The sequence below is a fragment of the Coenobita brevimanus genome, chromosome 19, assembly GCF_032717465.1.
Source record: "Coenobita brevimanus isolate Jiangsu-jjx chromosome 19, ASM3271746v2, whole genome shotgun sequence".
NCBI classification, from domain to species: domain Eukaryota; kingdom Metazoa; phylum Arthropoda; class Malacostraca; order Decapoda; family Coenobitidae; genus Coenobita; species Coenobita brevimanus.
In genome coordinates, this window is record NC_136972.1 from 28,818,777 (window position 1) to 28,836,276 (window position 17,500).

Here is a 17,500-nt window from a genome sequence, read left to right on the forward strand (position 1 = left end):
CCCCCTCTCCCTCCCTGCCCCCCACCCTCATCCTTGATCTCCTCCTCCCAACCACCTCATTGTCATTCGTTTATATTAATTATTTTTATGTATTTATTTATATATCAGTAATTCTTCATTCTCACCTCAAGGATCTCTCTCTCTCTCTCTCTCTCTCTCTCTCTCTCTCTCTCTCTCTCTCTCTCTCTCTCTCTCTCTCTCTCTCTCTCTCTCCTTCCTGTTGTTGTCTGCGTGTAATTTCATCTCATTCATCCCTACCCCCCCCCTCTCTCTCTCTCTCTCTCTCTCTCTCTCTCTCTCTCTCTCTCTCTCTACCTACCTACCTATTTGCCTCAGCCATCATTCTATCTGCCCCTCTGTCTATCTATCTATCTATCCATTTATCTATCCATCACAGGCGTAATAAAACAGATCAATACATTCTCCATTTATTACAAATATAAAACATCCTACTATTGTTACAAAATAAGTATTCTGAAATTAATTGGCAAAATAAATTACTAAGTGTGCAATAGTGGGTAAATACGCACATACAAAATACGTACATACATACATACATACACACACACACGTTTGGTATACACAGGACTCTGAAATGTATGTTTTTTTAGGCCACGGAGGTAGTGTGTTGAGAGAGAGAGAGAGAGAGAGAGAGAGAGAGAGAGAGAGAGAGAGGTGTAAGTGTAAGGTGAAAAGGTGTATACATGAAAGAGAACATTTTTAAATATATGAGAGAGAGAGAGAGAGAGAGAGAGAGAGAGAGAGAGAGAGAGATAGTAAAAGAGTCATCTATACATATTTTTTGACAAATTTGGCTTTAGAACCGCATTGCAAACCATTTTTTAAAACAAAGTACCACCTGATTACATGAGAAAATAAGGACATTAATTTTTACACGTATTTTTTGGGACATTTAATACGAGTCTCAGATACAACAATTATATATTTATTTCTTTGAGTCCATTTCGGTATTTCCTCCCCGTCGGCATCGTAGCCATTGAGAGATTTCGGCAGGTTTGTTTATCTCGTCCTAATCATCTTCGTTTTTTATACCTGATATTTTAAAGTCCTATTTGCTTTTTCTTTTTCTTATTTCTTATGTCTGCATATTTTCGCTGCAAAAAATTGTCTTCTGCGTTATCAAAGGTGTTATTTCTTTAGATGAATTATTATTATTATTATTTTTTTTACACTGTCCATACTTAATTTGTCATCTTCTTGTTCTTACTGATGTTCCATGTATCATTTATTATTATTATTATTATTATTATTATTATCATTGGGATTAATTTTCATCATTATGCCTTTATATTTCTTGCCACTGCTAATCTTTTTTTTATCACTTTTATTTGTGTCATACGGTTTTTACAAATTTCCATTGCCCTTCGCATATATATTTTCCGTATTTTATGTCCTATTTCTTCCTTAATAGTTCTTCTCAATATACTAAATCTTCCTTTTTTTTATTTTCTAATTATGCTTCTTCGTTCGCACTTTTTTTAAATTATTTTTTCCGCTTCTTCTACTTCATCGTTTATTTCGTCTGAGTATTTTTGGTTTTCCTTTACTTTGTCAATATTAAATCTCTTCTTGGTATTTTGTTTTATTTTTTCATATACTTATTACCTGTACTTGTGTGACTTTTATCACTTTATTGACCCCTTCTTTCATTTCTTCCCTCCGCTCTTGGCATCAGTTTCAATCCCTCTTTCACTGTTCATTTTGTCACCCGTTTATCAAGCTGAAATATTGATCTTCGTTTTCATTAAGCGTTTTCTCTGGATTATTCATTTTGTACTTTTTTCACTGTCTTTCCATTGTGTACCCGCATCTTTTTTCTCACCATATTATTTTTGTTGTTTTTTAATTGTAAGTTTATTGTGCAGTCTTCCCTTTTTTATTATTATTATTATTATTATTATTATTACTATTATTATTATTTTCTGCGTTCCCATGTGTAGTCTCAGCTTCACTATTATTATTATTATTATTATTATTATTATTATTATTATTATTGTTATTTTTATTATTATTATTATTATTATTATTATTATTATTATTATTTATGCGTTTCCATGTGTAATTTCAGTGAGTCTTGTTAGTTTGCTGTTTCTCCGCTAGGGGTGAAAGAGCGTTCTTGGGGCCCGAATTCTTGTCTGTCAAAAAAACTCCCTAACACTTCTACCTAAGCGATTTATTTTGCTTATTACGAATTACTGTTCTCTCCTGTGTTACATAAATCCTCCCACTATCGCCATACTCTGCATAAACAGTGTACAGAACGATATTAGCTACCCGTATCCAGAAATAAATCGCTAAGGAAGAGGTGTTAGGGAGCTTTCTTATTCAACGAAAATACCGGCCTCTCGTTGGTTAAGGTAACTCCCTAACACCTCTTCCTAACCAATTTATTTTGCTTATTACACCTTGGCATCTTCTTCCCTGATAATTAAATTTTTTTAATATCGTATAAAACTATATTAACCAGCCGTCTTAAAGAATAATTCGGTGAGGAAGAGGTGTTAGGGAGTTTCTTTCACCGCCGAGGGTACAAGTCGTGCTATTCCCATTAACTATTATATGAGTCGTAATTTTTGTGGTTTTGGAAGTTTCGTACCGTATCACATCTTCCCTAGTGATTTATTCTGAACTTGGCACCTCCATATCTTTTTACATATTGAAAGTATGTTGATACCGCTATTGAAACCATAAAAAAAAAGCATGCAAAGGAATATTAAGGTGCAGTATACAAAATAAATAGCTTAGGAGAAGGTGCTACGAAGCCTTCTATGCCGCCTAAACGAAGGGCCAGACGGACGAAAATACGGCCCCACATTTATTAACCAGTCGTGACGAATTTTAGGGTAAAGAATTGGGGCTTTGCATTCCACTTTACTTTATAAGGTTTAAACGTATGTCTCGGCTCTCAAGACTGTTCTACCTTTACTCTAACTTGGTCCAGATTTTCGTCCCTCTGCAGCGTATGTCACGTTGTTTAGTGGCAGACAAGACGACCACCAACATTCTCCTCTCAGCGTTTCTTCGTGACTAGCACGTACTCCAGCGTTCCTCTATTGTTACAGCTCAGCAGAGAATATGGAGAGATGACAAATTCAGGCCAAGTCAGAGTAAAAGGGGTACAGGTGCGGGGGTTGGACCAGAGGACAGTATATTTGAAAGGTAAAATGTATGATGTATAACCCAAAGGCCCTGGAGCCGACACACTGGCTGGCCTCGTGAGTCATTTGGGCAAGGCTCTCTCCACCAACCCTCTTCATATCTAGATGAGAAATGGGGACTTGGGTTCTTAATTCGTCGGTTGCGTTTCGTAGTCTGTGAGAAGATGGGAGCAGCGAAAACATTGCCTTGATGCGTCTGAACCTTCTGGCTAATACATTTCACTATGGTGCCATGATTTACAAAAAGTCTGTTCCAAGGTCTTAAGTTATGAGCTTGTCAAGAGTATTACTAGTACCTAAAGGTTTTATAAAAAGCATAAAAGATTAAGTGATTGTTTCCATGCAGTGGCGTACATGAGGGGGGGCAGGGGGGGGGCTGTTTGACACTGCCCCCCAGGCCGCCAATTGAGGGTGGGCCCCCCAAAGCCTTAAAAATTTATGAGCTTTTTAATTAATATTTAAAAATATACATATTTATCATCCCGACAATCCCGGCTGAGGTATTAGATAAGTTTTGAGAATTAGGGGGGCTGGGTTCTTTGCGGGGCCCAAATCTTTAGGTACGCCCCTGTTTTCATGTTTCGTATACCACAACAATCAGGTCTGCCACGATACAAAACATCTATTAAAGCCTCAGATGGTAAACGGATCATTCCTAAGTTACAGAATACTCCTGCACTTCATAACCTAAGTAAACATTATCACTGGTTGAAAGTACTGCGCCAGCACTACGAAACAGTATATGAAAACTACTAACTGAATCAAACTGCTGTGTGTGTGTGTGTGTACGACTTTTTTTCGTATTTAAGTTGACGAATACACAGCGCCTACTTAACGTAAATAAATCTGTATTGACAAACGAAAGCTTCATCACTCAGCATGTGTGGTTAAACGACCGTGGCCAGCAAGTTCGTATCTAAACTAAGTAAACCTAAATCACATTACGAAATCAGGGCTAATCACTACCGAAAAAATTAAAATACATGTCCGAGGGTATTGACCAGCAAATTCATAGCTAAATTGTTAAAAATATCGCACCCGCTTCACGAAAACTAAATAAAACTACTAACTGATGAAAGCTGCGTGACTCGAGGGAATGCGTGTGGGGGTACGACTCCGGCCAGCAAATATCGTATCCGTCCCACACGACTGTACGTCAGGCGCTTTGGCACTGAGTCCACGCGCCTGCCAAAGGAATGTCAGTGCGGGTGCTTTATTCAGACCCACGCGGGGGAGGCGAAGGCAGCTTGCTTCATCACCCTTGATTTTAGAGCAACTTGTTTGTTTCTTACTGATTTAGACATGAAGACGTCCTTTTGTTGACAGATAGATAGATAGATATAATGACTTTACGCCTGATTATATTATTTTGCTTTGAGGTCAGTCACAGCAGTGGGATGTACCTCCGTGATCAGGGTCCAGAATTAGCCAGAATAATTTTAAGTCGTCAGCTCCGGCTTGGACATAATCGAGGTAGTTTTCACCCATCAAATAATTGGAGGTTTCCCTAGTTAGAGCAAAACTGGAGCTACACATACACAGCTATCGTCAGCCGCCGTTAAAGGAGGTTAATCACAAGATACTGTCAGCCTCAAGAAATATTTAACAGTCCTTGAGGCCTTAGTAGTTAAACTTTGGCGCGTGGTGTGCTGGTAGGAATATTTGAAGTCTGAAACTGGTATGTGGCGTGCATAGTTTCCTTTGAGTAAGCTTTGATCCGTTCCAGGTACCCTTCAGACGATTTCAGCCAAGGGAAGAACCATCACAGTGAAAGATAATACTAAGAATGGGTTTAGGATGATGAAGACTCGAGTATCCTTCTCTTTACCCCAATTAAGTCTCCCCTCTCTAACTTTTTCAATTTTAACTCTTCTCAGTCTTTCACCAAAACTTTACCCCATTCCTCGATTACCCCCTTTTTTCGTTACGTAAGATTGAAACTTAGAAGCTGAAATGGATCGGTGTTACGGGGAAGATCATGGTAATTTTCATTTTACCACAAAGTACACAGTAATTATTAGAATAGATTTGCTTTTGATTATTATGAATGTGACATCGTGGAAGTTATTTTTGAATTAATAGTGTCACGAAATAGTTGGAATATTTTATGTGTCAGCGAAGGAAGTAGCAAAATCTATATAAATGTGACATCATGAAAGTTATTTTTGAATTAATAGTGTTACGAAATAGTGTGATAATTATTTGTGTCAACGGAAGAAATAGCAGTTTCTATTACCTCCCGTCTCCATAAACTGCGAGGGAAGAAGTACGTCCCCAGACTCAAGGGGTTAATTTCAGGATTTTTGTAATGCTGGTGATGCTTTGATTCTGTGCTTGTCTGATTCTCCATTATTACGTCATTAGTCGTTATTTTGATTTTAGGTACATGGATGGAAGATCTGGAATAAGGTAAGGTAGAGGGGGGCGGGCAGACGATGAGGCGCGTATATTTGCAGTGTCCAACTCCATACCTTTGGCCTTTGAACAGGTAATTTCTCCACCTTCACGGAAACATGGCTAGTGCGTTATTTACATTACCACAGAGACTTGTATTTGTTACCTTGGCTAGACCTACTCATTTTACCTACCAACCCACGATGAGTTGATGCCGGACGCCTTAGTAAAGTGATGCCAGCTGCCCATACCAGGATTCGAACCCTGGCACTGAGAGGCCGCCAGCGTCATAGTCAGGATCGTTAACCAGTTGGCCACTATGTACTTTCATCAGTATTTTTGAAGGGTTAATTTCAAAGTTCATACAAATTTTCAAAGTTTTCAGAACATGGCGGCTTTTTGAGTGCTATTTTCGGTACTTTATTCGCGTTAAAGTTCACAGAATAACACGAAATATTTCACTCTGGGTTTCCCCTCACCGAACGTTCTATCCCAGTGAAGTGAAGGCTGGTTTGGGCTTGGTGGATGAGCAGGGCGGTGCGGACAGAAGGCCTGCGTAGTGAGAGAAACAACCTTCTTTCCAGCAACCTTCCTCTGCGTGTGAAGAAGATTTACAACTGGCGAAATACAGTGAAAACCTTGGTCTCTGCTAGTGTGCTTTTCAGATGGTTTTTCCCCATCATATTCGTCGAACTTTGGGTAGATGTCTGAGTCTCCATTATTTGGCGTCTTAATACACTTCAAACACTGATATTGATGGATCGGATGAGATGTCTTGACTATAATTAAGTTTTCATCAATTTCTATATATATTTTAGTTCTGCAGTTGCTTTCATTATGTAAATACTATAATTTTATCTATTTCGAAGGTCACAGCACTGCATTTTCGAAGTACAAAATCACATGTACTAAATTCTGGCTGTTATCGATTACTTTGTCGCCTCAAGTTTCACTGAATGACGCACGAAACCTCTCTCCTTGGTTTCTTCTCAGCGAACGTTTCAATCCCCGTGAGGTGAAGGCTGGTTTTGGCGCGAAGGATGAGCAGGTCGGTGCGAATTGACGGCCTTCGTACATTTGGCGCCACCATCCCATAGGCTTCACTCAGGCGCCGGCGAATGGAGAGGCCCCTGTATCGAGACCCGGCCCCGCTTAAATTCGAATTTTCACTGGTACTTTCGTGGCTGTGGGAGAGGGAAAGGGGAAGTTAGAGAAGTTAGTTAATTGAAATAGATTTAGAGTTTTCTTATCGGCTACGCTAATTATTAAGGTAGAGAAAGGGAGGGCGTACAGTTTCCATTTAATGAAGGATCTCTCTCTCTCTCTCTCTCTCTCTCTCTCTCTCTCTCTCTCTCTCTCTCTCTCTCTCAGTAACACTTCCTTTACTTTCTCTTACTCAAACACAACAAGACCCTTTTTCTTTAACCAATACCTGCCTGTAAAATCCCATACCTCATTTAAGGAAACTGTCACTACTTTCCCCCGCTTAGAAAAACTATGTAGCATTCCCAGAGTTCATATAAATTGCGAGAGGAAGAGATATTAAATTCAAAACACGAGTAGCATGAGAAATGTGGTGTGTGGCCTTTTTGTAGCCGCCCTTCGATAAATTGAGCTGGTGTGGAAAAAGCCAACTTCATCATTACTAGGCCAAGATTAGTGTATTTTTCTCCCTTTCTCTCTCTCTCAGTACTTTGTGTGTGTGTGTGTGTGTGTGTGTGTGTGTGTGTGTGTGTGTGTGTGTGTGTGTGTGTGTGTGTGTGTTTTAAGCTCAGAAAAACCTGTACAGTAGTAACGAGAGTGTTAAATTCCACAGAACTGAGTCTCCCAGTCCTCAATATAATCAGCCTGAGACTAAAATAATATACACTACATCGTCAAAGCCAAGAGGGAAAGAAGAATAGTGGCAGTAAGAGATCTAAGCTAAAGAGTCGAGTAATAGGAGAAATATACTATGCGGCTCTACCCTGGCACAAGTTGCATATATTGAAGTTTTATTTATTAATTAACAGGTAAATGAGACGTGAAAAAAATGGAAAAGTTATTGTTTTAAAAGCCACAGTGAGAAGGTAAATAGAAAATGAAGTTCATATTAATGGATGAAATGGGCATAAGGAATAATTTTGAGAAAGCTAGTTGTAAGAAGAGTGTATTAGAGGTGAAAATAGATTGCTTCATTACTATATTAACGCCTTCCACGCCTCACGTAGTCACACTCTTGGACTCTGCCCTTGTGTGTGTGTGTGTGTGTGTGTGTGTGTGTGTGTAAGTTATCTTGTGTGTGCTTGTGTGTGTATGTTTATCTTTGTGTGTGTGTGTGTGTGTGTGTGTGTGTGTGTAAGTAATCTTGTGTGTGTTTGTGTGTGTGTGTGTGTGTGTGTGTGTGTGTGTGTGTGTGTGTGTGTGTGTGTGTGTGTGTGTGTGTGTGGTATATTTGTGTTTATTTGTGCCAATCTCTTGTCGTAGCCTAATTAGTCCCTTCCCTGACATACTTATTGTTTTCATGGGACAACCGCAGATGGATTTACTGTGTGCCCTCTCAGCCCACCGCTTGTGTGTGTGTGTGTGTGTGTGTGTGTGTGTGTGTGTGTGTGTGTGTGTGTGTGTGTGTGTGTAGTCGTATTAGTTCATATATATTTATTGTGTGTGTGTGTGTGTGTGTGTGTGTGTGTGTGTGTGTGTGTGTGTGTGTGTAGTCGTATTAGTTCATATATATTTACTGTGTGTGTGTGTGTGTGTGTGTGTGTAGTCGTTTTAGTTCATATATATTTTGTGTGTGTGTGTGTGTGTGTGTGTGTGTGTGTGTGTGTGTGTGTGTGTGTGTGTGTGTGTGTGTGTGCGTGCGGGTGTTTGTGTGTAGTGGCAGTAAATTTGAAGGGCGCGTCCGTTGTTTGTTTGTTTAGATGAGTGGTGTGTATGTTTTTCCGTGTGTACATGTAAGTGTGTGTACAACTTTTCCTCTGTGTTTGGAAGCAGAACAAACATTAAAAACATTTTCATTTATCAACAGTATTACCAGCGCTTAGTTTCATTTATGTATGTGTGACGTTAAGTAGGTTTGCAGGTGGGTAGGGAGGTAGGAAGGCTCGGAGACTTGCAGGTACGTAGGTATGTGGGTGGGTAGATAGGTAGGTAGGTGCTTTGGTATATAGGTAGGAGGGTAGGTAGATTGGAAGGTAGGTAGGTAGGTAACAAAGGTAAACATTTCTTTCAACGAAGCTTTGCAAACGTAGCCATTGGGGTTCCTGTAGCTCACCTTCCATGTGTTTTTCTGACTGATGTCCTCTGAGGGGGTGTTTTAACCATGCTCCTTTTACGTCTGAGAGAGAGAGGGAGAGAGAGAGAGAGAGAGAGAGAGAGAGAGAGAGAGAGAGAGAGAAAGAAAATCGATACTGTAAAACTCTACGGACAGTCCTTCCCACATTTCACTAACACCCCAGAAGCATGGATAAAACACTTCCTCGGAGGACATCGATCTGCGCTCTCTCTCTCTCTCTCTCTCTCTCTCTCTCTCTCTCTCTCTCTCTCTGACTACTACCCTTACTTATCCCTATTTAAACCCACAATAACCCCCCCATGATCGGCACAACTCTCCCAGTTATCTGCCCTAAATATTCCATCATGCCAAAGAGAAATTAATCTTAAACCAAATATTTTCTCTTCTTAGCTACTTTGATATGAGAAAATTTATTGATGTGTTTGTATGTTTAGCATAAGCAATTAATGAGCTTGGTGTGGAGTATGGTAGGGTGAATTTGATATTGAGGTGTGTGTGTGTGTGTGTGTGTGTGTGTGTGTGTGTGTGTGTGTGTGTGTGTGTGTGTGTGTGTGTGTGTGTGTGAGAGAGAGAGAGAGAGAGAGAAAGAGAGAAACAAATAGATAGGTAGACAGACAGACAAACAGACAGGCAGAGAAACACAGGAAGAAAGATAGGTAGACAGGCAAAGACAGACAGACAGATAGACAGACGGACAAACAGGATCAACGACAGAAAGGTGTAAAATATATATATGATCTACTGTGCAGTGTAACAGATTGAATTAAACAGCGATGCAGACTGATACAAAAAGGGTATCGTTAAGGAACAGAGAGTTAATGGGAGTAAAAAGGGATTGAATTATGATGAGAGAGAATGGGAAGGGTGAGGGGTGACTGTGTGTGTATGGTTTTGGCAGAGGTAGGGGAGGAGGTGTGTATATATATAGTGTATGAGGAAGTGTGTGTGTGTGTGTGTGTGTGTGTGTGTGTGTGTGTGTGTGTGTGTGTGTGTGTGTGACAGAGGCTATTGGCTAGGGGAGGGGAGGGTGCGGTAGGGTAATATAGGACAGGGAGATGATGTAGGGTAGGGTAGAGGAGGGTAGGTAGGGTAGGGTGAGGGGAAAGGTAGAAAATAAAGGGGAAGGTAGGGTTGGGTAGTGTAGGGTTGGGTAGGGTAGGGGAAGGTAGGGTACGGTGGTGTGGTGTAGGGTAGGGTAGGGTGGTGTAGTGTAGGGCAGGTGGGTGTAGGGTGGTGTTGGGTAGGGTAGGGTAGTGTAGGGCAGGTGAGGGTAGGGTGGATGGTGTGGTATTTGTGGATATTTGGAATGTGGATATATACCCACACCTACGCTTATACATACATACATACATACATATATACATACACACATACACACACACATACATACATACATACATACAGGAACATATGCTGATGTACGCATGGTAAAAGAATGCAAGAGTTATTCCAGGCTTTTGCTGGGCAGAGCAGAGTGAACGACTACATACACATACATACATACATACCACGCACACCAGTACATACATATATAGAAAAATACGTACATACACACATGCAAACTTATACACACTCAAAGACTTACATGCATAGATACATACCTACATATATAAATGCCTACCTACCTAAATATCTACCTACTTACCTACCTACCTACCTACCTACATACATACATACATACAGTATATACATTCATAGGTGTATACTTATATCGAAACAAATGTAAATGCAAATGTACACACACACACACACACACACACATTTACGCACAAAAGTCAGTCATACACACGCAAATAAACATTCTCTCTCTCTCTCTCTCTCTCTCATACAGACCAGACGATTTAACTCAGGTAGTGAAGGGGTTAAAGAAAGAGAGAGAGAGAGAGAGAGAGAGAGAGAGAGAGAGAGAGAGAGAGAGAGAGAGAGAGAGAGAGAGAGAGATGAGAGTGAGTGTGTGATAGGGAGGATTAGTTGAGATTAAAAGAGTGAGAGAATTGGAGGCAACAGTTAGAAATATTGCAGTGGGATGAGGTCTGGTTACGAGAGAGAGAGAGAGAGAGAGAGAGAGAGACAGACAGACAGACAGACAGACAGACAGACAGATAGACAGACAGACAGACAGACCACACAGGCGCTACGGTACCCACAAGACGGTCTGACCTTTATGCTAGAACTTAAGTCTATTATCAGCTGTAGAGGAGAAAGATAATACAGCAGATAGATAGATAGATAGATTGATAGATAGAATAAGTGAGAGAAAAGTAGTGATATTGGAATAGGAAGAGCTGTACTTACGATAGACAGACAGATAGACAGACGGAGAGAGAACTGAAAGCAAAGCAATTAATTGTATTGCGCTGGGATAACCCCCTAGCGACATGAGAGAGAGAGAGAGAGAGAGAGAGAGAGAGAGAGAGAGACCGCGTAGGAGGAAGAGATGAGAGTTATGGTGAAGGTAAGGGAGGGAGGGATGGGGAGGGCCGGGTAAGAGAAAGAGAGAGAGAGAGAGAGAGAGAGAGAGAGAGAGAGAGAGAGACCGCGTAGGAGGAAGAGATGAGAGTTATGGTGAAGGTAAGGGAGGGAGGGATGGGGAGGGCCGGGTAAGAGAGAGAGAGAGAGGAGGTAAAGACGAGAGTTATGGTGAAGGGGAGGGAGTGTTGGGAAGACCGGATAGAAAATAGAGAGAGAGAGAGAGAACATATACATTGATATTATATTTCCAGATCGTCTACTTCATTTTTAACGTCTCAATGCGCCTGAACGGAAATAACAATCTCTCTCTCTCTCTCTCTCTCTCTCTCTCTCTCTCTCTCTCTCTCTCTCTTTCGTCTGCATACACTATCAATCTTATCTCCCTCTCCTATCTTCTTCTCCGTTCCCTCTTTTCTCATCTCTTCCCTTCCTCTCCCATACCTTTGCCTCCTCCTCCTCCTGCTCCTCCTCCTCCTCCTCCTCTCCCTCTTCATTACATCTCCTCTCTCTCTCTCTCTCTCTCTCTCTCTCATCCTTCCCTCTCTTCTACCCTCCCTTCCTGTAATCTCTTCTCACTTTCCCCCTCCTCCCTTCCTCTCCTTCTCCCCTCACTTCCTCTACTCTCCCCGTCTATCCTCCTTCCCTCTCCACCATCATTCTCCAACACCCCTACCCTCTATGCAGTGACAGGGAGATGGGGGGGGGTTGGAGACAAGGCAGGAGGAGGCTGGAGACAAGAGAGACTGGAGTGAGGACAAGAATTATATGCTTTCCATCTCTCGAGAATTTTATATAGCATTAGAGAGATTTTTTCCCCTTACTCTTATTTCCACCCTTTTATTTACCTCCATAGACACTAAATTGGAAGAAATAAACATGCTATTTATTATTACTGTGCCAATTTTTTTCCTAGCCCATAAAATCGACTAGTAACAGCAGTAATAAAATGAAAACACGTCATGGCGCTTGGTTTTATTTTGAAGGCTTAATGTTCAATAGTAAAATGGTGTGCTTGTGGTTGAGTAAAGACGGACATGTGGCTTTATTCTTGGCGGTGTCAAGAGAAGGTCATTGAGGTTAAGGAGGAAGCAGGTAAGTAGGTAGGTAGGTAGGTAGGTAGGTAGGTAGGTGAGGTAAGTTAGGTTACGTCGAGTTGGTAGGTGGGTGAGTAGGTAGGTTTGTAGGTAGGGAGTTTGATTATGTTGAGTCGGTAGTTGGGTGGGTAAGTTGGTAGGTAGGTGTGTGTGTGTGTGTGTGTGTGTAGACCTTCTAAGCCCAACTCTTTTAACAAAATAAACATAATTTTTTCCGTATGTTTAACCAAAGCAGGTCCACACATAATATCCATTTCTTTTCCGAACACACACACACACACACACACACACACACACACACACACACACACACACACACACACACACACACACACACACTCTCTCTCTCTCTCTCTCTCTCTCTCTCTCTCTATTCAGACACTTGAGGTGGCTTTTTACCTTTCATTATTGAGTAAAATTAATTAAATATTGAGACCTCTTAAATAATCGATGTATATTATTTTGATTTAGTCCTTCGAAAGCATGTCACTCGCCCAATAAGGTTATGTATCGGTAGCTGGTAATAAATTGTTCATCCCGTGCCGGTCAGACTGGTGGCATAATGTGTTCGTCTCAGCTGTGGTCACCCATTACTGTTTTGAGGCGTCTGGATGATACTGTGTCCCCGTTACTCTCCAGGCGAAGGTTAGCACTTGGAAGATTTTGGATCCTTTGGTTTTATAGAGTTTGATGGAATTGGCAGGTGTGAATCAGGGTCTTTTACCTTTGATAGTCCACTTAGATATATTGTAAATTCTCCTCAGCAAAATGTATCAGATATTGTGTTGCTAAAGATACGTACACAGGTGTGGATGAGTGTTATGCTAGTGACTCCTTGGTTGCTAGTCAAATCGTTCCTTCAGCTTGATTTAACCATCGCCTGATCTGAGAGGGTTACGGATGTCTGTCAGATAAGAACAACACTGTACTAGAAATGTTAGAGAAGTAATATATTGCTTGTATGAATGTGGTTTGGCCATGTGGAGAGGATGGAGGGTGAAAGACTGACGAAGAGAGTCTATGTGAGTGAGGTGGAGGGGGGAAGAGGGAGGGGGAGGCCGAGGATGAGATGGAGGGATGGGGTGGAGAGGTACAATATGAGAGAGGGGGGTGTGAGTTGGGAGCAGGGCAGTGAAATGGCGGGGGACGGGGCGACATGGAGGCGATTTGTTTGTGGCCACCCCGAACGGGATTGAGGCGTCTGGCAATAGATGGATAGATAGAAGAATGTGAGATGTCTGTTCCTACCATTTTATACCATTGCATTGAAAGCTCATTGAATTACACCTTTAGGGATTCAGTAATACGATATAAATATAATTGATAACTGTAAACAACATGCTCTCTTTTTTTACTCTTGAAAACTTTTGTGTTGTTAATAAAGCTCGAGTAACAGATAATTCAAGTTATGGGTTTGAATCACTGAGTTGTACAAGATGGAGGGGCAATTTCCGCAGCGGGTGTGTGACTTTGGCCGCCATATTGAATCACCGTACTCATCTCCTCCACCGTGGTAATGCAATTGGTACACTGTTCTTAGCTGCCTGTCCCTGTCTCGTTCTTGCTTCCATACGCTGCGCAGTGGACCGTGGCACTGTATTTTCTGGATTCATCGGCTGATTTCAAAAGGCGCGGGAGGCATGAGTGGCGTTTAAACATCATCAGCGCCGCCTGGACCCCTGGCGGCGGGCACACAAACTACGCGGGGCTACCTATGAGAAAAAGCCCATCACTTAATACACGTAGAAATGCTGTTGGTCGCGGTGCTGGTGGGGGTGAGAAGAAATAGTGATGGTGGGGGTAGTAGTAGTAGTGGTAGTGGTGGTGGTAATAGTAGTAGTGGTGGTGGTGGTAGTAGTTGCAGCTGCGCGTTCGTAATCTTAGTTGTGAAACCTGGAGTGTAGATGCCGTAGAGTTTATATTGCGTCCAAGATATGAATTACGCTGTTTCATCACCGTCATCACCATAACTAGTGTTCTCTCTCTCTCTCTCTCTCTCTCTCTCTCTCTCTCTCTCTCTCTCTCTCTCTCTCTCTCTCATGATACCGTACACAAAGGTCCCTCACAAAATAGAGCCTTCATTTAAAATCCCACAAGCTCTATGGACAAAAATCACTACACACACACACACACACACACACACACACACACACACTGTAGGATCCGTGCATGCCCTGCCTATCTATCTATCTGTTTATCAACCCATCTATCAGTCTGTCTGTCTGTCTGTCTGTCTCTCAGTGTATCTACCAATCAACCTATCTATCCATCTAGCTATATTTTTAATGTTATGGGCACGTGTCTCGTATTATCTCTCTCTCCATTTATCTATCTAGAGTAGGCACCTGTTACCTATATATCTATTTAACTTTCTATCTATCTATCTATTACATTTACCTCAGAACAGCTTGTCCTCGTTGTTGCTTTGTATCTATCTGTGTCTATCCATCTATCTATCTACCTATCTATCTGTCTATCCATCTGTCTACCTATCTATGTATATATCTGTCTGTATCTGTCTGCCTGTCTGTCTGTCTATCAATCAATTAATCAGTCTTTGTCAGTCCATCAATCCATGAGTCAGTCTAACAATATACGAACCTACTTACCGACCTACCAGCCTAAATCCCTTAATCTATCGCTTATCTATCAACCTACCTCTCTTAATCTAGCCTCTATCTATCTATTTATCTACTCACACGGGCGGACAGACTCTCTTGTGCAGCGCTGGTGACATCTCCATAGGTAAATTGGCCAAGACGAAGAGCTCATAAAACAGTTTGTCCACATTGCTGTCTTTTTTGGCGGAGGTGTCGACGTAAGCGCAGCAGGAGGCGGAGGAGACGAACTGCTGCACCTCCTCCCTTCCCACGGCCCTGCGGAGATAGATAGACAGATAGATAGACGGATAGATGTGTGGACAGGTAGACAGAAAGGCAGGTGGATGAATAGATGAAGGTGTTTATTACTCCTCTGGTTTTGTGCTTTCGTGTGGCTGTTTATGCACCATGTCCGCCCTTTGTGTTAGTATGATAGATAGATAGATAGATAGATAGGTAGGTAGACTGACAGATAGATGAATGGATGGATAGGATAGATAAATACTATATGGATGGATAGAAGAGTAAATGGATAGAACAAGCATAAAATATTAGATCCAGAAGTCTTCGGGCCAAGCGAATGATGGCCGTGGTGTGGTGTGGTGTACTGTGGTGTTTGGTGTGGTGCAGTGAGGTGGTATGATGTGTGGTGTGATGTGGTGTTGGTAGGATTAGGTGTGGTGTGTGTGTGGTGTGGTGTTCTGTTAGGGTGTGGTAGAGTGTGGTGTGGTGTGGCTTCGCTAAAGTCGCTAAGATCAACGAAAATGAAGGTCGCGTCCGAATATCATTAACGAGAGGCAGACGGACAATGCCACTCCTACAAATCCTCCAACACACGTACATGGCTATTGATATGGCAATAGGATTAACATAAGGGGCGTAGCTGACAAGGAAAACGCGTAGCAAACATTCCCGTAACTCGACACGCAACTGTCAGCTTGAAATTCCAGGTCCCCTTTGCAGTTTTAGATGTAAACAGATTTCTGGGTAAAGAAATTTAAAGTTAAACTAGACGCAGAAGGGTATTATTATTTCCCCATGCAGTGATTAGTGCGTCTGTAATCGTCTGTCAGGATCCAAAGAATAATAACAATAATAATAATAATAATAATAATAATAATAATAATAATAATGATAACTGTTATTATTATTATTATTATTGAGTTGTTGTTGTTGTTGTTTTTTATTATTATTATTATTATTAGAAGAAGAATCGTATCGTTAATAAAGACTCCAATATGGTTGCCTGCGACGGCCTTTGGTCACTAATGGCGGCTCTCCATACTGCTCGATCTCTGGTACCCTCCCAGTTCAGTCCCTTATCCCAATGTGTGACCTCGTTCCAGGCTTTTTTTTTTTTTTTTTTTTTTTTTTTTTTTCCTGGTCTACCTCTTGCAACTCTATCCCCGACGTTCACACTGCTCACCCTCCACTCCCAGTTGTCGTCCTCCATCCTCTCCACATGCCCGGACCATCTCAGCCTACCTCACTTCATCACAACACCAGTACATCCCAGTCCCATCCTTCCTGTCAGCTCTTCAGTCGTAAACCTAGCCCCCCCCCAGGCCTGGCATTCAAGGACGCACTCCACATCCATCTAATCATTGTTATTTCTGTACGTTTGAGCCTAAGAATGTCCTCCTTTATTACAGCAAAGATCTCACTACCATACAGCATTACACTTCTAACACATGCAGAATACAAAGATCGCTTAGCACGGAAGGGAAGCCCTCTCAGTGTTAGGAGAGGCAACAGCTCCCTCAGTTTCCTCCAACCACTCCGTCCCCTAGCCACAGACCTAGCTCCAGCCCCACCTCCAGCACATATCATGTCCCCCAAATAGCAAAACTCCTCCACACACACAAGAGATTTTCCAGCATGATCAGCTCTTTCACGTCTGATAATCTCTACATGCTCTCCCCGACACACTGCACACACGAAATCAGCATTGTTTGGCAGTCCCCCTCTAATACCACATCTCTTATGCACCCACTTATCATAGACCCTGCGCAAGATGGAGTTACTCGTCACACCCTTGTGGCAAACTGTACGTGGTCACACTCCTGTTTTGACAGTATCACCACCAGCCGTAGATATTATCACATTAGTTTTATCAACATTTACTCTCAAATCCTTGTACCCCATTCCGTCTCCTCATCTAAATATTTCCTCCGCCTTCCTTTCATTCTCTGCAATCAACACCAAGTCATCAGCATGCAACATCTCCCATGGGAGTCCATTTCTGAAGTCACGCTAAAGACAGGCACCATGATAAACAATAAGAGACTCACGAGTGACCCCTGATGCACGCTAACATCCACACAAAACTCGTCACTCAGATCTCCATTCATCTTCCCTTGGGTGTGAACATCCACATACATAGCCATAACCACTCTGACTAACCACTCCTCGATCCCAGGTTTTCTCATTGCTCGCTTCACCACCTCCCTAGGGACTCTGTCAAAGGCCTTCTCCTAATCAACA

General features: G+C 41.8%; 1 protein-coding gene across 1 annotated transcript in view; it reads right to left on the reverse strand.

Annotated features, from left to right (window-relative positions):
* The window catches only part of LOC145391734 (uncharacterized), a 68,011-nt gene that overhangs the window by 10,746 nt on the left and 39,765 nt on the right, over positions 1-17,500 (reverse strand). Inside the window, exons 6-7 of the mRNA XM_080266269.1 lie at positions 15,116-15,292; positions 6,539-6,757 (exon numbers count right to left, since the gene is read on the reverse strand). Coding sequence (XP_080122395.1) covers positions 6,539-6,757; positions 15,116-15,292 — 396 coding nt within the window. The remainder of the gene's footprint in view (positions 1-6,538; positions 6,758-15,115; positions 15,293-17,500) is intronic.